Consider the following 20,833-nt stretch of genomic DNA (forward strand, 5'->3'; position numbering starts at 1 on the left):
TCTATGATCATCACTCTCGCTCATCCCCTCTGGCAATTAAAAAAAAAAAAAGAAAACAAGTCCAATACAGATTTCTTCATTGCCTTCCCAGTACAATATAAACTTTTTAAGTATGGATTTAAAACAACAATAATTATCATAATGTATTTAGAAATGTGTATTACTAGATAGAGAATCTGATTATCTATAATTCTTTTTTTAAAAGTATATTTATTTACTTTTTCCATGAGAGAAAGACAGAAATAGAGACAGCTACATGTAACAGCTACATTGTGATTCACCTCTGGTTACAGCCAGTCTGGATCATGGGTGTCAGTGCAGGGAGGCCCCAGGATGTATATATCTAGGACCCTCTCATGTAGATCCAGCTGCATTATCACCACTGTTGGGCCCTCCCAAGTAACCTTTAGAGTCAGCGTGATGTTAATATCTTGCTTTGCAGTGGAGGAATTTTATACACAGAGAGGTTCAGTATCTTTCCAAGTTTAAGGAACTGCAGGTATAAGGGACAAAACTACAATTCAAAACATGCTCTGTGGCTGCAGGGCACATTCATTTTCTGTTATATCATAGTTCTGTTTAAATCTGACCTATCCCACTTTTATAGACTCATGAACTTCCATTCTCACCTTCTTGTATACCTTATACAAATTCAGACATATCCACACACAGTGATTGAAATTCCCCACACTTTTTTTTTCTTTTTTTTCTTTTTTTGGAGAGGTTTTTGCCATAGGGCATGTGCACTTGCCAGACAGACAGAGAGAGACAGAGAGATAGAAAGCGAGAAATCACCCCACAGGGGGAATGGTCACGCCGCAATGCCTTCTCCTCCATTCTCCTCTCGGGATCTTGGGCACACACGCGCCCGGCATGAGTTCTAAGCCACTGGGTCCGGGACGCGAACCGCGGTCGACTACGTGGGAGTCCAGCGATATAGCCATTACGCTAACTGCTGGTTCCCCCTACACTTTTTTTAAAAAAATCTCCATCCTGATGGTCACGTCTTCCTCTTTGTTGTTTCCTTAGCTTTCAGTCATTTCCACTTAAATATCTGCTCATCCATCAAGGTTTAATGCAAACATCTCTTCTTTGAAGTCTCTTTTACCCTTTTGAGTTTCTCCACCATACTCTATAGTCTTTGGAACACATGTTTCATACTTCTATCACTGTACCCATCCTATTTTGTAGTTACTCATTTGTTAAGACACCATGACTTCTTGAGAACAGAGCACTTCTTACTTTCTCATTCATGATACGTGATGTCTCATTGAGTGACAGATACCTCAATGCCCCAATGAATAGATACTCATTGAAAAAAGTGAATTCTTTCCTCATCTCAATTCAATGCATTATAGCACTGGCACTAAAATACGCACACTGTTCATTGTTTCTATAAATCATTTCTGAAAATTAAACCAAAAGTGTATTCATGCTAATTAATGGTTCAGTTTTGCATGTGTTGGAATAGTTGTTTGGTTGTTGCTAAGATATTTACATTTTCCTAATATAATTCATGAGCATCATTGTTAGGGTACACCTTGATTCTGGCCTTGGTTAGACCTGACATGTTTGATTGGACATTATCTAACTAATTAAATGGTGTTAGGGCTGGACCCATGATTCATCATTAGTTTTCTTCAGTTCTGCACTGCTTATGCTAGCCCTTTCTTTGGCTATTTATTTATGCACTCATTCATTTACTATAGGTATTCAACTTGTAAACTGAGTGATTATAATTTTGAAAAGCATATAAACCGAGGTTTTGTATTTATATTAACTGTAGTAATTGTGAGTACTTTAAAAACTCTTGTATCTGGATTACGATTAGCCTCTGGCTCATTCCTTCAGTACATATTTTGTGTAGTTGTTTAGGTAAGATGAACCAAGTACTTTCTCTGTTTGTGAGAAATCTATTGTGTATCTTTTGATTCATGGTCTGGCCCAGAAGGGGAAAAATGTTACTTTTGAAAGTTGAATGAGATATTTCTAGAGAGAACTGATTTCTTTTATGGTTGTGCCATTATTAGTGCATTAACCATATAATTTCACGTAAGCACACTTTAAAAAAAAATTTTAAGCACAAGTATCTTGAGAACCTACCATGGACTTGCAGAGGGGGCTGTGTGGTGAAAATAAATTTTTTAGTATAGTGGTTATAGATGTTGGCACTGGAATCATACCTCTTTATGACTTCCGGTTTTTCTCCAGGCTTGCTGTGTGATGCCCTGCAAGTTACTGCAACTTGCTGAGTTTCCTTTTCAACATACATAAAATTTACATAGTAATTGTATTTACTTCATAGGAATTTTTGATGATTGAAAGAGATTATAAAAGTAAGCATAGAGAATTATGGCACTTGATAAACTTTCAATTTCTGGTGTTTAGTTAATCAATATTTTAAAAATAAATTATTAATACTCACTAAATACTGAAGTCATTGTCATGATTTTCATGTTTATCTCTATTCTTGAAGTTTTGAAAAAGTAATAAAAATTGAACTCTACTTTGAGTTTTGGCTAAAGAAACCTCTTCTATTTATGTCTGATATGCATGTGTCCTCAATTACAGTTTCCATTAATGCTATTTCTATGCAAAAATGCATCTTGGCTTTCCAGATGACCCAATACTACTGTTAAAGTAGTGTTAAAATGTTTTTTCATAGTGTTTATATTTTAATAGAAATTTTCCATCGCCTCCTTTAAGCCATAGAGCAGTCCCTTTGAGGGCTAACATTATTCTCCTTGGTTTAGAAAAGAAAAAACTAACACAGAGATTGAGCAACTGATATCTATGTCATCTGGCTCATAAGTGCCATCCTCTTTCTGAAATTCAAGTATATTTACACCTATACTTCCTGTCTCACCTTCCCTAAATACTGGTTAGTGTCTACTTGGAGAATTAATCAGCTCGTGGCTATAATGTAATATGGATATAGTATATTTATATGGAAAAGACTATGGAAAGGTGAACATGAAGGTACTGATCTAAGTGTATATATAGATATACATGTAAGTTGCTAACCATACACAGAATGTACATACATATTTTGAATTCATGCAGCATGGAATATAAAAATTTTCTATACTGACTCAAAGTATGGTTTATTTGGATATATTCAACCGCAAATGTCAAGTTACTTTGAATTCAAGAAAATAATTATGTTCCCCTCCCCATAAATATTTAATGCAAGGTCATCTGGCCAGTTCTCATTTCTTAAGCTTCATGCCCTGTCATTTGCTCCCTTTTCTAAATCACCGTATGATTCAGCTGAGAGTATTGTGGCTATTACTTGGTTTGTACTTCTGCTTATTTCCCCATGATATTTGCTCTTCCAGTGCTCTTCTCACCCTTTCTTTAACCCAGGTATATCCCGGGAAATGCTGGTTTATCTTTGAAGACAGCAAATGGGTTGCCTCCTCTGTGGTGCTGCCTTTGAGCTCTCTAGATTGAACACTCCCTGGAATTCATAATGTTTTAGTTGTTCTGTCACGTTGAACTGCATTGACCTAAGTCATTCTGGCATTCCCCCAGCCCTAGCACAAACCTGGCACAAATGTAAGATCAATAAGTACTTGAATTGGACTCAAAAGAATTAGAATACATGTGTTTTAAGAAATTTACTGAAGGAAAGTTGAGAGGCAAAGAAGAAAAACTAAGTGGTTTTATCATTGATTTCCTTCGAACTCCAAGTGTTCATTCAGCCAGCACATATCTATGAACATCTATTAAGTGTCTTCTCCTAACCAGGGATTCAGCAATAAACAGAATATACAACAATTTCACCCTTGTAGAGAATATTTTTTAATGTAAAGACACATCACAAACACATACATGAAATATGAAACACCATACATGGTGATAAATTTTTAGAAGGATAAAGGAGTGATGTGGGCTGTAGGATGTAGAATAATGGGAAGGACCTGCAGTGTGAAGTAAGATAGGCATAAAAGACATCACCGAGTAGATGATGTTTGAGAAAGAACTTACAGAGAGAAAGAATTGAAGCATGAGTATATCTCAGGGAAGAACATCCTACGTAAAAGTAACAACAAAAGCAAAGGACATGAGGGATGATGAAGATGTATGGTATGTCTGAGGAAGAGTGGCCGGATCACAGTTAAGGATGATGGAAAAAGAATAGAAAAGGTCAGAGAAATCACATAACATCTTATAAATTAGCATTAGGTAATATTAGTAAAGTGGAAGGTGATTGGAAGGCCTTGAAAAATGCATAATGTCATCCAACTTAATATTTTTAAAGGGTTGCCCTGGCTTCTATATTGGTAATAAATTGAGGAGAGATTGGTATGGAAAGCTTAGGAGAAAGATGACTGAAATAACTGGGAGACCAGTCATGAATACATTGTAATACTTTAGGCTAGGAATGATAATAACTTGGTCTGCAGTGGTAGCAGCAGAGATCAAGAGAAGTGGTTGGATTGTGAACATATATTGAAGATAGAAATGTCACAATTTGCTGAGAGGTATTCTGTGTGGTGTAAAAGAAAAGAAAGTCTCTCTCTTTCTCTCTCTCTCTCTTATAACATCCAGAATTTTGGACTTGAACATTTTAGAGGATGGAGTTGTCATTTACTGTGATGGGAGCAGGTATGAGAGAAGGTTAGGAATTCAGTTTTGTATATATTAATTTTGAAATGTGTAGACATCAAAATGGAGCTTTCAGGTAGGCAGATGATCATTCAATCTGGAGTTCAAGGGAACATCCCAGGTAGGATGATATTTAAAGGTATGGGGCTGGATTAGATTACTGGAGAAATGAATATAAACATGGAAGAGAAGAGGTCCAGAAACTGAATACTGGGACATCTTTACATTAAAAGGCCTCGGTGTTAAGAAGGAACTTGTCAAAGGCCCTAAAAGAGTGAATAGTGGGACCAGCAGTTAGGGTAATGGCTATGTCACTGGACTCCCAGGTGGTTGACTGTGGTTCGAGTCCCAGACCCGGTGGCTTAAAACTCATGCTGGGCGTGTGTCCTGAGAGGAGAATGGAGGAGAAGGTATTGCAACATGGCCATCCCTCCGTGGGGTGATTTCTTGCTTTCTGTCACTCTGTCTCTCTCTGTCTTTTGGGCGAGCACACAACCTATAGTAAAAACCTCTCCAAAAAAAAAAAAAAAGAGTGAATAGTGAGGTCAAAAGAAGTCAGAGAGAGAAATCAGGAAGGAATTAGGGATCCCTGACACACTTCTGTAAAGGACCAGATAGTATATATTTCAGGCTTTGCAGGCCAGAGGTTTCTGTTGCAAGTATACAGTTTTGCTCTTTTAGTGGAAAAGTAGACAGAGCTATCAGGCAAACAAATGAGCATGCTTGTGCTCCAATACAACTTTATTTACAGAAAGATACAACAGACTATATGTGGTCCATAGTGTAGTTCAGACCACAACTTGTTCAAAAAGACCAGTAAATAATCTGTTTCTAGGAGGAAAGCGTAGCTGATTGTACCAAATGCTGCTGATTTGTCAAAGAAGATGAAGCATTAGAATTGACAACTAGATTTAAAAACCTGGTAGCCTTTAATGACCTTGAGAAGAGCAGTCTCAGAGTGTGTTTGGAGTGAAAGCATAATTGCAAGAGATTTATGTAAAGAAAGAATTGAAAAGAATTGGAAGTAATAGCAAATGCTGAAAAAATTTAACAAGTTTCACATTTAAGGAGAACAGAGAAATGAAGCTGTAACTGTAGGAGGGAAATGGGGTCAAGAGGATGTTTTTGAGATGGAAAAATAACAGCACAGAATACTCCTGGGAATGATCCAGAAGAGAGGGAGGAATTGGGGGTACAGAGGAGAGTGGAGCTATTTGCTAGATCCATGTCCTTGAGTAGGCGAGAGGAAATAGAATCTAGAGCACACAAGGTGTGTCTGTAATCAGAACAGAGAGTTGGATCCACAGTTTTGGGCACCAATGCAGGCATGTGGGCAGATGTGGTGACAGGAGTCGAGGGAGCAATTTTGTACTGATTGCTTCAATTTTCTCAGATAAACGAGAAACAAGATTGTTGACTGAAAATGGGGAAGCAGATATTGGAGGGTAGAGGAAAGAGAAGAGAATAAAATCATCACCTAGGCTGGCGTTTCCCAATCTTTGCTGCACATTAGAATTACCTGAAAGAACATTTTAAAATTCCGATGCCCAGACTGTAACCAAGACGACTTAGAATCTTTCTGAAAGTTTCCCAGTAAATAGGTAAATTTGAGATTGAATAGTATTGCTAAGTCACACTAAGAGCCAGCTTGAAGTTGATGATCATGAATTCAAAATGAGACTAGATATAATGCTTGAGTGTTTTCCTCCAGATTTTTCAGCAGCATGAGTGAAAAGTTGGTGTTTGCTGGAGTTCAATATTTATCAAATGAGCACCAGAATTGAGAGGGTACGAAGGGATTTGAGGATACATCCAAGAAAGTGTTTATTATACACCATGAAGTTTATGCTTGATAAAATGAAAAGTGAGGACATGAAGCACATAAGAGATATTTAAAAGCTGGTACAATAGAATGAATGGATTGAAGAGCTTGTAAATATCAAAGAATTGTTGGAATAGGAGTACTATATGGAGTCTACTGGAGACTTAGGAGGTAGAGGTCAGAACCTGTGAGCTTAAAGCTGAGCTTATGAGAAAATCTAAGGGCTAACCACATACCAAGTGGCCAAGGCAGAGTGGAGGACAAGATCTCTGGAGTCAAGGAGTTCAGTGAGTTACTAGGCCCAGATGGTGAGAAAATTTTCAATCAGTATTTAAAGTACCAGACATTATGACAAGAGTCATGTACTATAGAATCTGATGATAAAAGGAGGTAAAATCTTCAAAGAATACAGAGACACCAGCCATGTTTAGGTAGCTCTTCATTCTCCTCATTTATAGAGCCTGTTTCCATCTTTAGATATTCTAAATATTGCAGCAATATGAGTTAGCCATTATTCAAGACACTTCCTCATGTAACCATGTATTAGCATTTTCCTTTTTGCCCTATTTTATGCTGGGTATCTGTAATTGCTAGTTACTAGATCTAATTGTGTCGTCATTGCATTTTGTGCCCCCAAATAAAATATTCAGTTGTTGTTTGTATAGAGCACATTTTTCTTCTTGAAAGAATATACCTCTTAGCTACAAGAATGGTCCAGCAATGATAATAGAATTACTCTCCATACAGAATATGTTTTGCTATTCTCACCCTCACTTTTAACCTTAGACTTAATCCAATAGCAAAATCAGCACTCCTAAAGCAAAAAGAAAAAATAATTGTTTCTGAAAACATAGTAAAAAAAAAAATCACCAACACTTTGAATCTGTATTTCAGTCTCTTGGGTAACAAGTTTGTTGTTGTGATGGTTGTTTGTTTTCTCCCTTAGTTATGGCAACACATTTTAGGAAAAAATGCAGTTTGTTGATAAGCCTATTAAAAATTTCCAAAGTTGAAAATACCTGAAGCCTTTAATCTACTGACATGTAATGGTAAATGATCCCTAGTGGTGAAGTTCTGTGTGTTCCAAGTTCATCAGAGTTGACCGTTGGGCATTTTCAGATCATCCTTGAAATTATAATACATTTGAGCAATGTGAATATTTGGGGTATATAGTACAAATGTTCTTTTTTTTTTTTCGTGTGGCTGAGATAGGAGAGCTCTTCAGCTAAAATGATGTGATTTACTACCTCTATCTACATCAATCACCAAACATGCAAATCATCTTGACTCCCATGAGAGGCATGGTTGATTCACTGAGACAAAATGGTTCTCTGTCACTTGGAGAGAGTTTTCTTCTCCTACCTCTAATCCCTTACACAGGCTGTAAAATAAATGTGAACAGACTGATTTCTTTGCATTCAAGTTTTCTCATCTCTTCAAATTGATGATGTCTCTTTAAGCATATCCTTACTGATTACTCTCAATGATATTCTCACTCCACCAAATGTGGAGTGGCCAGTCTTACCAACTTGTGATTATATATCAAGTCAGATATTTCTTAACATATGTGGAACTTATTGTATTCTTTTGGTGCTATGTTTTTTTATTTATCTTTGTCTTTATATCAACTTGCCACAGAAGTGCTTCACAAAACATGTGAAACTGGGAGTTGGAATCTCATAGTACAAATTATGAATCTCACTCTCTGAACCCTCTGCCACATTGTCCATTTATGATGTGTGCAGCTAGTTTGTAGATTTATCTGATTCTGATGCACTTTTGTGCTTCGACCCATGCTGCAGGTGGAATGAACCTGGCTTATAATAGCCTGACTTGACAAGAGGCCAGGTGCACTTCCTTACATATCATGCCATAGAGAACTCTTTATTACCAGCGTTACTAAATAATTGATGAATTTAACCATGGTTTTTTTTGCATATATCTGAAAGATTTCTTAAAATGATCTAACAAATTATTTTTTTCAAGACAGGGAAATTGAAACCGTTCTATTTCAAGTCTTCTAAATCAATACTTTTTCTATTAAACCATAATGCTTCTTTTTTTTTTTTTTTGCCCATTACCAGCTTTGTAGAAAAATATATTAAGGGGTTTAAATATAGATTCCTTCCTTAAGGCATTTAGCATCAAGTTGGCAGGACAGTGTAAACTAGTGTCTCTCTCACACTCCTTATCAGGATGTCAGTATTTTGTGATGATCCAGATTTCGGTTCCCTTCCTTCTCCTTCCAGCTTCGCTTCCTGTTTACCACCTAAACGTGACAGACATGTGGATCTTCCCTTTTTCCCAGTGTTGGAATAGGGCCTGGCCCTAAGTAGGCGTTCACTGCAGTTACAGGAGAGTGAAAAGAAGCCTGCATCTTGTCCCTTCACTAGTCTTGAGTCAGCCCTTAATTTTTTCCAGTTCTTGAAACCCTGTTAAACCTCCAAGACCCAGAAGAAGGGCTGTCTTTTTCATATTGCCCTCTCTGCCACCATTGCCTACGTCCTTTCTTTTTGCTGTTTTTGAGTTTACTTGCTGTCCTTCTGCCCCCTCCCCTTCCTTTTCCCTTCCCTCCCCCCTCATATTTATGCATATGCATTAAGCATTATTTAAATCCAATACATGAGGCTCTTTAATAAGAACTGAGGGATAAAGAAGATATCCATCTAATTTGAAGGCTCTTTATTCTCTAGTTTTCTCAACAACTGATCAGTTAAATAAAATCCGAAGAGGGAGAAGAGTGTCTGATTTCTCCTTCTGTTTTATTCTTCTGAATACAGCAGATTCAGTGTAGGTTGTGTCTATTACCTGTTTAGATTTTCGATTGTTTCCCAATAGGCTGCTTAACTCTTTGCTAATATCTGTATGTTTCATTAGGTCTTTTGAACAAACTGTTAAAATTATTTGTGAAGAAGATCCTCGAGAACCAACGTATAGGCACGGGAATAAAAACTTGCCTTCACTCTTACAATTTCTTCATTTATAATATGGGGATAATTACAGTACTACTTTTATGGAGTAGTTGTGAGGATTAACAGAATCATCACATGTAATGCACTTAGGATACAGAAACACTCCGTTAGCATTATTATTCAGATGGTGTTCTTTAGTAATTAAAATAGAACATCCTATTTGTATTCTGTACCTTTCTTTTGTGGAAACTTCTGTTCAAACAAGGGTATACCTCTCATTCATTTTTAACATTTCGCTTGTGAGAAAACTCGAGATCTATTTCAGAATTCCCGAAAGGCGGAGAGGCACCAATAAATTAAATTATGTACTCTGAATCAGAATGTCAGTGCTGAAATGCAATAATCTCACCACAGGGATCACGCTTCTGCCACTAAACCTGAGTATCATCAACCGAACTGTTTTTTTATGTAGTTACTTTGTTCACAGTTTTTAAACATATCATATTTTAAACAATACAGTCATTCTTTATTTTGAATTTTTATTTTTTATTTAAATTTATTTATTTACATTCATTCACTATACGTCATTACAGCTATAGTCATTCTTAACTAGAAGGAGATACATTTTAATGATGAAGATTTCTGAGTTTGGCTGTCCTTATACCTCATATATATATGTTTCAACCATTTTCTGTAACTTCTCCATTTAAGACATGACATCCTTTGGTTTGGGTGGATCCTTGACTATTTGCTTTCCTGAAGCTTCCATATTCCTACCCACATTAGAATTATTTAAGTTATTTGGAGAGATGAGGTGGCTCCAGATTCAAATTTACTTAATGGTCTTTTCATTGCTACTTTATTGTGTGGGAACTTTTTCCTTCCTGTTCACAAACATCAGAGTGTTCTATTTCGGAGATTTCTTGGAGCTTCTCATCCTATCTCCTTTGCCCAAACTTTCTGACACCTCTTCCTTGTTTAAAACAGTATTAAAAATATCCAGATGTTCACTACTGCCCTTTTTTCCTTTCAGTGTTCCTCTAGCAATACCTCTAATCTAAAGCGTGTCTTCCTGTGTTCTGTTTCTTTGTGACATAATTTACAAAGCATTGGCCTAAGCCTGGGAGCAATGTACTTCTTCCTGTCCCAAAAATATTGAGAAGCTTCCAGTTCACACTGACCTTTATGTTCATCTTTTTAGGCCTTTTTTTTTTTGTTTGACTATTTGTTTTATATTTTAACTATTACTACATTTTACTTCCATATCATATTATTCTGATGCAAACAAAAAATCATGTTGCAAAATATGTTCATCATTTTCTTGAAATTTTGCCTACCTGTTGAAACTTTGGCTATAATTTTAAAAACATTCTTCAGGAGGCTGGCAGGTGAGTGTTGGTTAGGGGTGTTGTACTCCCACATAGTCGACTGCAGTTTGAATCCCGGACCTGGAGGCTTGCTTTCTCTCTCTCCAAGTTCTAGAACAGTGCTGTACAATAGAATTTTCTGTGATAATGCCATTTTCTATGTGTGTACTGCCAAAATGGAAGACATTAGTCACATAGGGTTATTGAGCACTTAATCTGTCGTTAGTGTAAGTGACTTGGTGCTGATTTTAAATTTTATGTATTTAATTTTAGTTAGCTACATGTGGCTATTGCTTACCATATTAGACAGTAACATTTTAAAAACTTTAAGATTATAAATCACACAAAGCTGGATCACCTTATAATTATTCTCAGGCCATGCCACAAAGAAACATCTGTCCTATATTTAAACAGTCACAAAAGAACTGAAAATAATTTGGATATTTACTCATTTTTTGCAAGTGGCCAGATATCAATATATAAGGATCCTCTTCATTCATCTTTCTTCCTGAAGATCTCTCATCATGCTTCTTCAGTACTTTCTTCTCATTTCCCCTCCAACTTCCCTCCCCCACGCACTGACCTTTTCATACCATTGCCCGCCTCCCTTCTCTCTCCCTTATTCTCTTCTCTCAACCTTTTAAGTTCTGCTGCTTTGTCCATTATCTTACCCAGCTCATCCAGTCCTTGAGCAAGCATGCTGAACCCAAAACCCTCATTCCCAGAGAGAGGATAGGACAGGCTGTAATCGTAAATTTATCATTGACTATCTAACACAGAATAAATATTTGTAAGGGGGTAATTGGGGGTTTATATATTAGAATATTTTATAGATGTCATCTTCTTTCTACCCTCTAGGCAAGATTATTTCTGATCTGAATTTCATGAGATCTCTAGAGTTTTTAAGAAAAAAAAAAAAAAGCTAATGTTTACTGAATGCTTTGAGCTGTACCTCAAGGCAGTAACAGCATCTCAAGGTCCCTTCAACCTCTTTGATCTGATGAAAAATTGAATAATAAATATACAGTGGGTATGATTCAAACCAATAAGAATATCACTTTGTAAGTGAAAATAACTAATAAAGGGAAGATAAAAAACGGATACCCTCATCCTCCCTGAAGTGGGAGCTTATCCTTTAGATTTTAGGTTTTATTCATTTGGGAGTCAGTCAGCAAATATTTGTTGAGTCTTGACTGTTAGGCAATGTTTTAACATATTTTCTATGTATTGGTAATAAAAACTTGTTTTCTTTGTCCATGTAGAACCTACAGGCTATAAGAGGAGGGAGACAGCAGACAAAATTCGACATCATAAGTACACAATTACCAATTATGATCACTATAATGGAAGCAGGATAGGAATGTTATATTAACACATGACCATTAGTAACTAAGTTGTCTTACACAGAACACAGAGCAACACGTACACACAGAGATGTTCTTTACTGTTTTATAGATTTGACTTTAGATATAATCCATCTTCTCATGTATTACACATTGCCTTCCTTAAATGGCCTTTGGTAAACCAGTCTGACCTTTGGAATAGCAGGTGTGAAATGAAGACTTCAGGTTTTTCCATGCAGGTGCTGAATACCAAGCCATTTGCTATTAGAAACATATCCCTCTTTGCCTATTAAAGAGCAAAAATAAGCACAGTTTTAAAAAGTTATTTGTTTAGAAATTGAACAGTGAATTGTTGATATTGATAGAGATTGAGTCAGGGAGACCATTATGCATGTTGCATTTACCTCAGGTGGATTTAAACACATTCGATGTAAACTAGCTGAGAGTAGGCTTTCTTCAGAAGAAAAATAACAGAAATCACTGTATGTACAGAATGCCATTCTGCAACATCCTCAAAGTAAAAAGTTGTGACTAAAAGGTGGGGTGAGGGGAAGGGAGGGAGTCAAGGAGGGGGAAGAAAAACTGTAGTATATGCTGTAAAGATGTACAATCATTAAATCTAAATAAGAAATCATAAAATTTAAAACACAAGCATACAAATCTAATTGATTATTTTTTAAATAGATGATGGGTCTCATCAAATGAAAACATGCTTCCTACCATATGATTCTATTAACATTTTGCATATTAAAATGTATTTAAAATTGTATAATGCATTATGTATAAATTACATGGAATTTTTCTAATGCTTTATCTTTTTCCCCGAGGTGTTATTTCTTCCCATTTTACACCAAATAAAATGGAGGTTAAGTAACTAGAGGAACATAATGTAGATAGAAAATTGAATAGATAGGATTCAGATTCAGAACAATTTGTCTTCAAAGTCCATGTACTTTCTAGTTAATTATTTCTTGGAATTTATCAGTAGTTTTAGATGGATCATCATAAAACTGTTTTCTTTCTTCAATCATGTAGACGGGAATAAAGAGTGAAATCATACGAAGTAGTAGTTGAAGAATTCTCATGTCTTGCTGGTGTTCAGGATGAAAACTATATCCTAGGGGGGTTGACAGATGGTATGGTGGTTAAGGGCGGTGGACTTCCATATGACTAACCATGGTTTGAGTACCAGACCTGGTGGCTTGCTTTCTCACTTTCTCTCTCTCTCTCTCTCTCTCACTCACCTGTTCACTGGCTTTCTCCCTCTCTGGTCATATTAAATAAAAATAAATAAATAAAGTTAAATAAAATATTTCTTTAAAAAAACTTCATATACTGTTTTCTTTTTAAAACCTGGTTGTTTTCTTGCATAGAAAACACCTCCATTTCTATTTAGAAATTTACAAAATTTTTATTTTGCTAATCCCAAGGGGAGGATTTTTTTAAGGATTAAATGTATTAAATTTGGTATTAAGATATTGGAAATTAAAATGTAAATTTCTGTTAAGGATTTAGCAATTTGTTTTTATCAAAGCAAGAGCCACTGTTTACAATGTGTTTGTACCTCAATGTATATAGAAAGCTTAGAGACCTTATCTTTTGAGTTTTCACTGATGTATCTTTGATTTTAACTGGGAAAATATTTTCTTGAGAAATAGTAGTTTGTGCATATTTTACAGTCTGTTTATCCATCACCATATACACACACACATAGAAAGAGTAACTCCTTAGAATATGTTTTTTAAAATGTCTCTTGGAATCTGTGCCTCCTTTATGGGAGGTGAGATTTTTGCTGAAGAATCTAAAAGTCTACTCAACCAAGTTGTTTTCAGAGAGTATCCCAGAGGTTTCTTGGTCTAACTTAGCAGCAAAGTCAATTTAACAGTAGTTTGCTTTGTGGAAACCTGGGCCTATCAGAGACTCAGTTTTCTCCATGCTGTGTGGGAAAATTACACTGGCTGATTTCAGGAGAAGTTACCGTGGGAACACATTTTGGCACAGTTTTGCTGAAGCCATAAACCTGGATGCTTTGGTCTTTCTGAGGTATCAAAAATAAAAATTCATGAAATTCTGACACCCCACCTGCTTCTCTGATTTAAATGCTGTGATAAACTTTTTAGCAGGTTGAAATATTTGAAAAAAAATTGCATATGCATACACACATTTATACACACACACACACATTCACACACACACTTGCATTTCTTTACATGAATCATCCCATTGAATTGTAATTACTGAGCTCATCTATTGCTTCTTTCCAGGGAATATAGGATATTATTGTTATCAAGATACTATGCCACATACATTTTCACTGGCTATCCACCTTCTCAGCTTTCCTTGTTGGTTTATTGGATTAAAATAAAGATGCAGAAGCCTTACATAGGAGGAAGATGTTGACACATGATGGTTCTTTCTTGATAATTTCACCAAATATATGAATCAACTTTATCAGATATTAAAATAAGTGTGCTGATGCCCTCTGTGTGTACATCCGGACAAGTGGTCTAATCAAGTTCAACTGTTCTGTGTCTGTTTGGCTCAGCTTAATTAAAATTCAGCCCTGCTTTTGAGCAAGCCGCAGTGGTTTGGCAGACCTTCAAAGGGCTATACTGCAGCAAACAATAAAAGTGATAAAGGCACACAATAACAATCAATACAATACAAATGCCCTGTTATTCACAAATCAAGTACAAAGTGTTTTCTTGAAGCATTTTCATTCACTTGTAATGACAAAGCTAAAATTTTTGTACTACTTTATTTGTAAGTTTACCTACACTTCCCTGTCAATGGACTGATTTTTTTTTTCTTTTACCAGTAGTAGGATGAAAGGAAAGGATAGATAAATCAATGTAATACATCCTTTTTAAGTTTTTGACAACTCCTGTTTTATTTGTTGCACACAAATAGCTTGTGTGAAGGATTTTTACCTATATGAGGAAGAGACTCCTAATTCATCTTTCATTCATTTGTAGAAAGAGAGGGGGCATATTCTTGGTGATCATCCTTTTTTTTTTTTTTTCTTTTCCAATCCAAGGATAGATAAATCAATGTAATACATCCTTTTTAAGTTTTTGACAACTCCTGTTTTATTTGTTGCACACAAATAGCTTGTGTGAAGGATTTTTACCTATATGAGGAAGAGACTCCTAATTCATCTTTCATTCATTTGTAGAAAGAGAGGGGGCATATTCTTGGTGATCATCCTTTTTTTTTTTTTTTCTTTTCCATTCCACTGTGTTTGGCTGAGTGCCTCAGTCCCAGATTTTCTCACAAACTGCCATCTGGCATTCTCGCTGTCCCCCACATATAGCTCTGTTAGGACCTCCTCCAAGCAGGCTGGAGAATTTCACAGTTTGGGGGTATGGGAGTATACATGAAGCTGCAACCACTTCAGGGCAGATTTCTCACCTACAACCCACATATCTGTCATTTTTAGATGTTTATAGAAGAGCTGCTAGGGCGTTGGAGATCAGGAGACCTGGGAGGAAATACCAACTCACCTCTGATGAACTGTGCGTTTAGCCAGTATGCATTTGAAAAATAGTAATTTAAGAAGCCAATTTTCTGTATTTCACAAGTTCATCTTATAGAATTACTGTGTACATTCATGTAGAAAATGCTTCTAAAAATTTAGGATGGCGATATTGATTATTTCTCTCATGGCACAAGTGACTGTAGTATCATCTCAAATCAATCAATGAATGCTTTTATCTGACCAAACTTACATTTGTAAATACCCTTTCACAGTGTAACCAAGATAGAAGAAAAGTTTCACCAGGCATCCAGGGTGGGCACATGGGGACACCAATTTTTGAAGATACCTATGGTGTTTTGTTAGATTTTTCATCCCAGTGAAGTATCTCTTTTGTGTTTATGCTTTAGGTGAGGTGATTGGCTTCTGGGATTTATTCAAACACTGAGATGAATCTTATAAAGGTGTGTTTCACCATTGTATTAGCTTTATCAGTGACTCGAAGCTGAAGGAGATGCACTGGGATAGAGCCATTACAACTGTTCACAGAATTTTAGCCAGTGAAATGACCAGTTGCACAGCCAACATTTTGTGAACTGTTTCTATGGCTATCTCAGAACATCTCCTATCAGCTGTAATGGAAGCCATGTAAATTTTCTTCCTCTTTTGTATTCTGTTCATTACCTACTCAATACTCTTAAATTACCCTAAATTTTCATTTGTTATTCTGTTAAGATTACAATCCACAGAAAATACATTAAAAATGTTATTTACTTATTAATATAAAAAAAATTCTCTCTCAACACATTAAAAACTATTATGAATTCTGATTGGTTAAGCAAGGTGAAGTGTTAACTTGTATCTGGGATTCCAAATTAACATAACTTGTCTTTTTAAGTATATTAGTTCTATGAATAAGAGAAACAGAGAGAGAGAGAGGGAGAGAGAAAGAGAGAAATACCTCCAGTAGGGTCTTTTTTTTTTTTTTTTTGAGAGAGAGGTTTTTACTATAGGGCGTGTGCGCTCGCCAGACAGACAGAGAGAGACATAGAGACAGAAAGCGAGAAATCACCCCCCGGGGGGATGGCCACGCCGCAATCCCTTCTCCTCCACTCTCCTCTCGGGATCTTGGGCACGCACACACGCGCGCCCGGCATGAGTTAAAGCCACCGCGTCCGGGACTCGAACCGTGGTCAACTATGTGGGAGTCCAACGACATAGCCATTATGCTAACTGCTGATCCCTCCAGTAGAGTCTTGATACTGCAATATACCCCCAGCCACAGGCAGTCCTACTTCATGGGCACACATGTGCTTGGCACACTCGGAGAGTTCTCCATATGCAAACCCAGAATCTTCTCATGTGGATCAACCTCACAGAGTATCATGTTTTACCACTACACCACTGACCACTAACTTAATAGTCTTTGCAAAGACTTTTACTTGTACTGATATACTGAAATATACATGGTTCAATGAAATTTCTCTTATATTGAGTGTGACATTTCTATTTTGTATGAAACACTTATATAGATTCTAACTGTCTATAAAAACAAAGTTATAGGGACCAGCAGATAGCATAATGGCTATGTCGCTGGACTCTCATGTAGTCGACCATTGTTCATGTCCACCCGGCGGCTTAAACTCATGCCAGGCGCGTGTGCATGCATGTCCAAGATCCCCAGAGGAGAATGGAAGAGAAGGGATTGCGGTGTGGCCATCCCCCCTGAGGGGTGATTTCTTGCTTTCTATCTCTCAGTCTCTCTCTGTCTTTCTGGAGAGCGCATGCGCCCTATAGCAGAAAACTCTCCAAAAAAAAAAAAAAAAGCAAAGTTATAAACATACTTAATATCATTTCTTCCTTAGGTAATTTCATCAGCATTTCTATGTGAATACCGAATTGTCGATAGTTATTCTTTCTGGAAATTTCCATCATTTCTTTATGTGGTAAATATTTTAGGAAGACAAATTTATGCATGTAAAAAATAAAAAACTCTTGAAATGTGTCATGAATATATTCAACTTTATTCTAATATAGTTTGTGGTAGAAAAATCATTTCTAGGTAGTTGTGTTAAACAGCTATGACAAATGCCAGTGAATGTCAGTTTGAAAAATCAAGTTTGCAATATTTTCAAGACACTTAGTCATTTGGTAAATTCTTGTATTTTAACAAGTAGATGTATTTTCTGATTTTGTCCTTTATGTTCTGAATTATAATGTGTAGAACCTATACCAGAGCAACTGAACAGAGGCGAAAATCACAGTGTTGTTTTGTCATAGCCAAACACAATTACAAATTTAGGTGGGCCAGTGGCCTCCAAGTTAGCACTGCTATTCTTCTGTTGATCAGTTATTCATTCCTAAGTGGTCATAATCATAATCTACTTGGGGCACAATATTCACACTTTGTCTCTCTTTGTTTCACTCAGTCAATTTCTGAGCCAGATCCTTCAGTTTGCCTTTGAGATCATATCTGAAATAAGCTTACCTTGTATTAGGTCTCTGAAGTTTGTTAAATCTAAATCATGAATAATATCATTGGTAAAGCTTAATTGATCTCTATAGGAGATAATCTAAAATCCTTTGACTTAGTAAATAGTTAAACAGACAAGTATTCACAGTTTCTTTCCAGCTTGTTATCTAAGACTTTAGTTTCCCATTTATTCCCTGTCATTCTTTTGACCCATATGTAAAGTGAGGCTAAAGATATATACCATGAAGTTACTAGAGAAAAAACAAGGTAGATAATGATCAGAGGCCTGCCTGTGATCATCTCTTGAGGCCTTTCTATATTTAAGATCAACCAAAAACAAAGATACATGAGACCAGGATGACTCTTAAGTATAGAATCAAAATACTAGATTTTAGCATCATTTTGTGGCTCACCCGATAGTTATGCTATCTGCTTGAAAGATGGTTTTAATTAGGACTGTTTTCATATTAAATCTTGGAAGGTCTTTGGAGTAGAAATTTTTTTCTTCCATAATTTTGAACACCTGAATGTCAATGAGATATGCAACTCATTGTTCTGATTTCTCTTATAATTCAGAACAAAAAATATAATTTGGAAAAACACATGGCTAAACAAATGTACATGGGCACATACATTCTCATGTACAAATGCATTAATGGAGGCCTTGGCCATGGGAATAAGAAAAAATATATATGTATATTTTTTATTTTATAAATTTCTACTTAAATCTAATTTGTACATCTTTTTGGGTGACTATATGAATTTTCAAAGCATGCATACATTGTGTGGTATTAAAATCAAGGATATTACCATGTTCATTATCTTCAAATACTTTAAAATATGCACCTTCAATCTTCAGTTTACTTTTTTTGAGATTATATATAAGATTGGCACTCTTTTTTCCCTCTGTTGTTGTATACTGATTCATAACTTATTTACCTTGTTTATGTGCATCCTTGTGTCTGTTAAACATTTTTTTCCTGAGTCCCTCTCCTCCACTTTGTTCATCCCCTGTGTAGTCTGTGGTATTTGCAGTTGTTCTCTCTACTTGTGTATCTTCAAATCTTTAAATTTTTGTCATAGAGTACAGCCATTTGGTATGCATTAAGTGGGGACCTACCATGTTTGTCTTTCATAATCTGGCTTATTTTGTTTTATTTGTTTATTTTTAGAGAGCATTTTGCTATGGGGTACATGCACTCACCAGAAAGACAGAAAGTGAGAAATCACCCCCCAACACACACATCCCTAGGGGATGGTCATGCTGCTCCTCTATTCTCCTCTCGAGATTTTGTGCACACACACACACATATGCCCAGCGTGAGTTTTAAGCTGCCAGATCCTGGACTCAAACCATGGTCGACTACATGGGAGTCCAGCTATGTAACCATTACGCCAACTGCTGGTCCCCATCTGGCTTATTTCACTTAGCACTAGATCTTCTAAATTCATACACTTTGTATTGAATGACAGGATCTCATTGTTATTTATGGCAGAGTAGTATAGTTTGTGATTATATCAATCTACATTTGTCTGTGGTTCTGTTCTAAATGTAACTCTTGTCTTTCCTTTGAAATTTATTATTGAAATCTTTAGAGATACAAAAGTATCCACATAAGAAAGAGATCCTACTGTGCACATATGTCTATTTGTTTATAAAAGTACTCAAATGCTCATACCTTTAACTAGCTCTCATAGGAAATGTTAACACTGTAACAACAAAAGTTAAGAGCCTCAAAAGTCTGAGAACTCTATGCTTACCAACTGAAATGGAGAAGCAGTGCTATGAAAATATATCTGGATCCCATATGATAATTTGACAATGTATCAAGAAAAGACACAGAATGAGAAGAGATTATTGTTCATCTGACCTTATATTTTATTAAAACTCAGCCTTTGATCCATGATAGATAAAATATAAAAACCCCATACTGTCAGATATGTATTATATCCTTGATCTTTCTAAATGTTATATATATCAAGATTGCAAAGCCCTGACATTTAATAGGATTAATAAAATGCAAATAGTTTTATCAAAATTAGTTATTTTGCTAAAACTGAGGTGATACTGAAGTAATTCTGAGAGATTTTTCCTATAGGTTGTGTACACTTGTCTGAGAGACAGAGAGAAACAGACAGAAAGCAAGAAATCAGCACCCTCCCCGCCACCAGGGAGGATGGCCATACAGCAATCCCTTCTCCTCCATTCTCCTCCCAGGATCTTAGGCACACACACACACACACACACACACATGCAGCCAGCATGAGTTTGAAGTCACCAGGTTCAGGACTTGAACTAAGGTCAGCCATATGGAAGTCCAGTGATGTAACCATTATGCCATCTGGTGGTCCCGAAGTATTTGTTTTTAAGAATAATATAGAGATCTAAAACTATTTGAATAATATATAATTTAGGAATAAATAATTGTTAGTTAAGAGTACTTAAAGGGGCCAGCAGGTGGTATGGTGGGTAAGGGGGCTGGATTCCCACATGATCAGCCATGGTTCAAGTCCTGGACCTGGTGGCTTGCTTTCTTACTTTCCCTTTCTATCTCTTTCTCTTGTCAAATAAAGAAAAAAAATAACAATAACAAATGGAAATAAATAAATAAATAATCTTTAAAAAAGAGTACTTAGGTAAAATGATTTGTTCAAGGATAATAGTTTTAATAAATTCTGAAAATACAAATTTAAATATGACAGATGCACACCATATTCCTCACTAGTAGCGTTTAGTTGTCTTCTATTTAACAAATGTTTGCTGTCTCTTGTGTGGAAAATACCATAGTTGGCACAAGTAAATGTGTAGGTAATAAAGTAGATGCAATTC

At 36.1% G+C, this 20,833-nt stretch overlaps 1 protein-coding gene across 1 annotated transcript in view; it reads left to right on the top strand.

Annotated features, from left to right (window-relative positions):
• The window catches only part of LOC106735979 (high mobility group protein B2-like), a 168,198-nt gene that overhangs the window by 4,602 nt on the left and 142,763 nt on the right, over window positions 1-20,833 (top strand). The window contains 2 exon segments of the mRNA XM_014591568.1: window positions 9,127-9,223; window positions 9,311-9,364. Of these exon segments, the coding sequence (XP_014447054.1) occupies window positions 9,127-9,223; window positions 9,311-9,364 (151 nt within the window).

This window comes from Tupaia chinensis, unplaced genomic scaffold (genome assembly GCF_000334495.1).
Source record: "Tupaia chinensis unplaced genomic scaffold, TupChi_1.0 Scaffold000600_1, whole genome shotgun sequence".
NCBI lineage: Eukaryota > Metazoa > Chordata > Mammalia > Scandentia > Tupaiidae > Tupaia > Tupaia belangeri.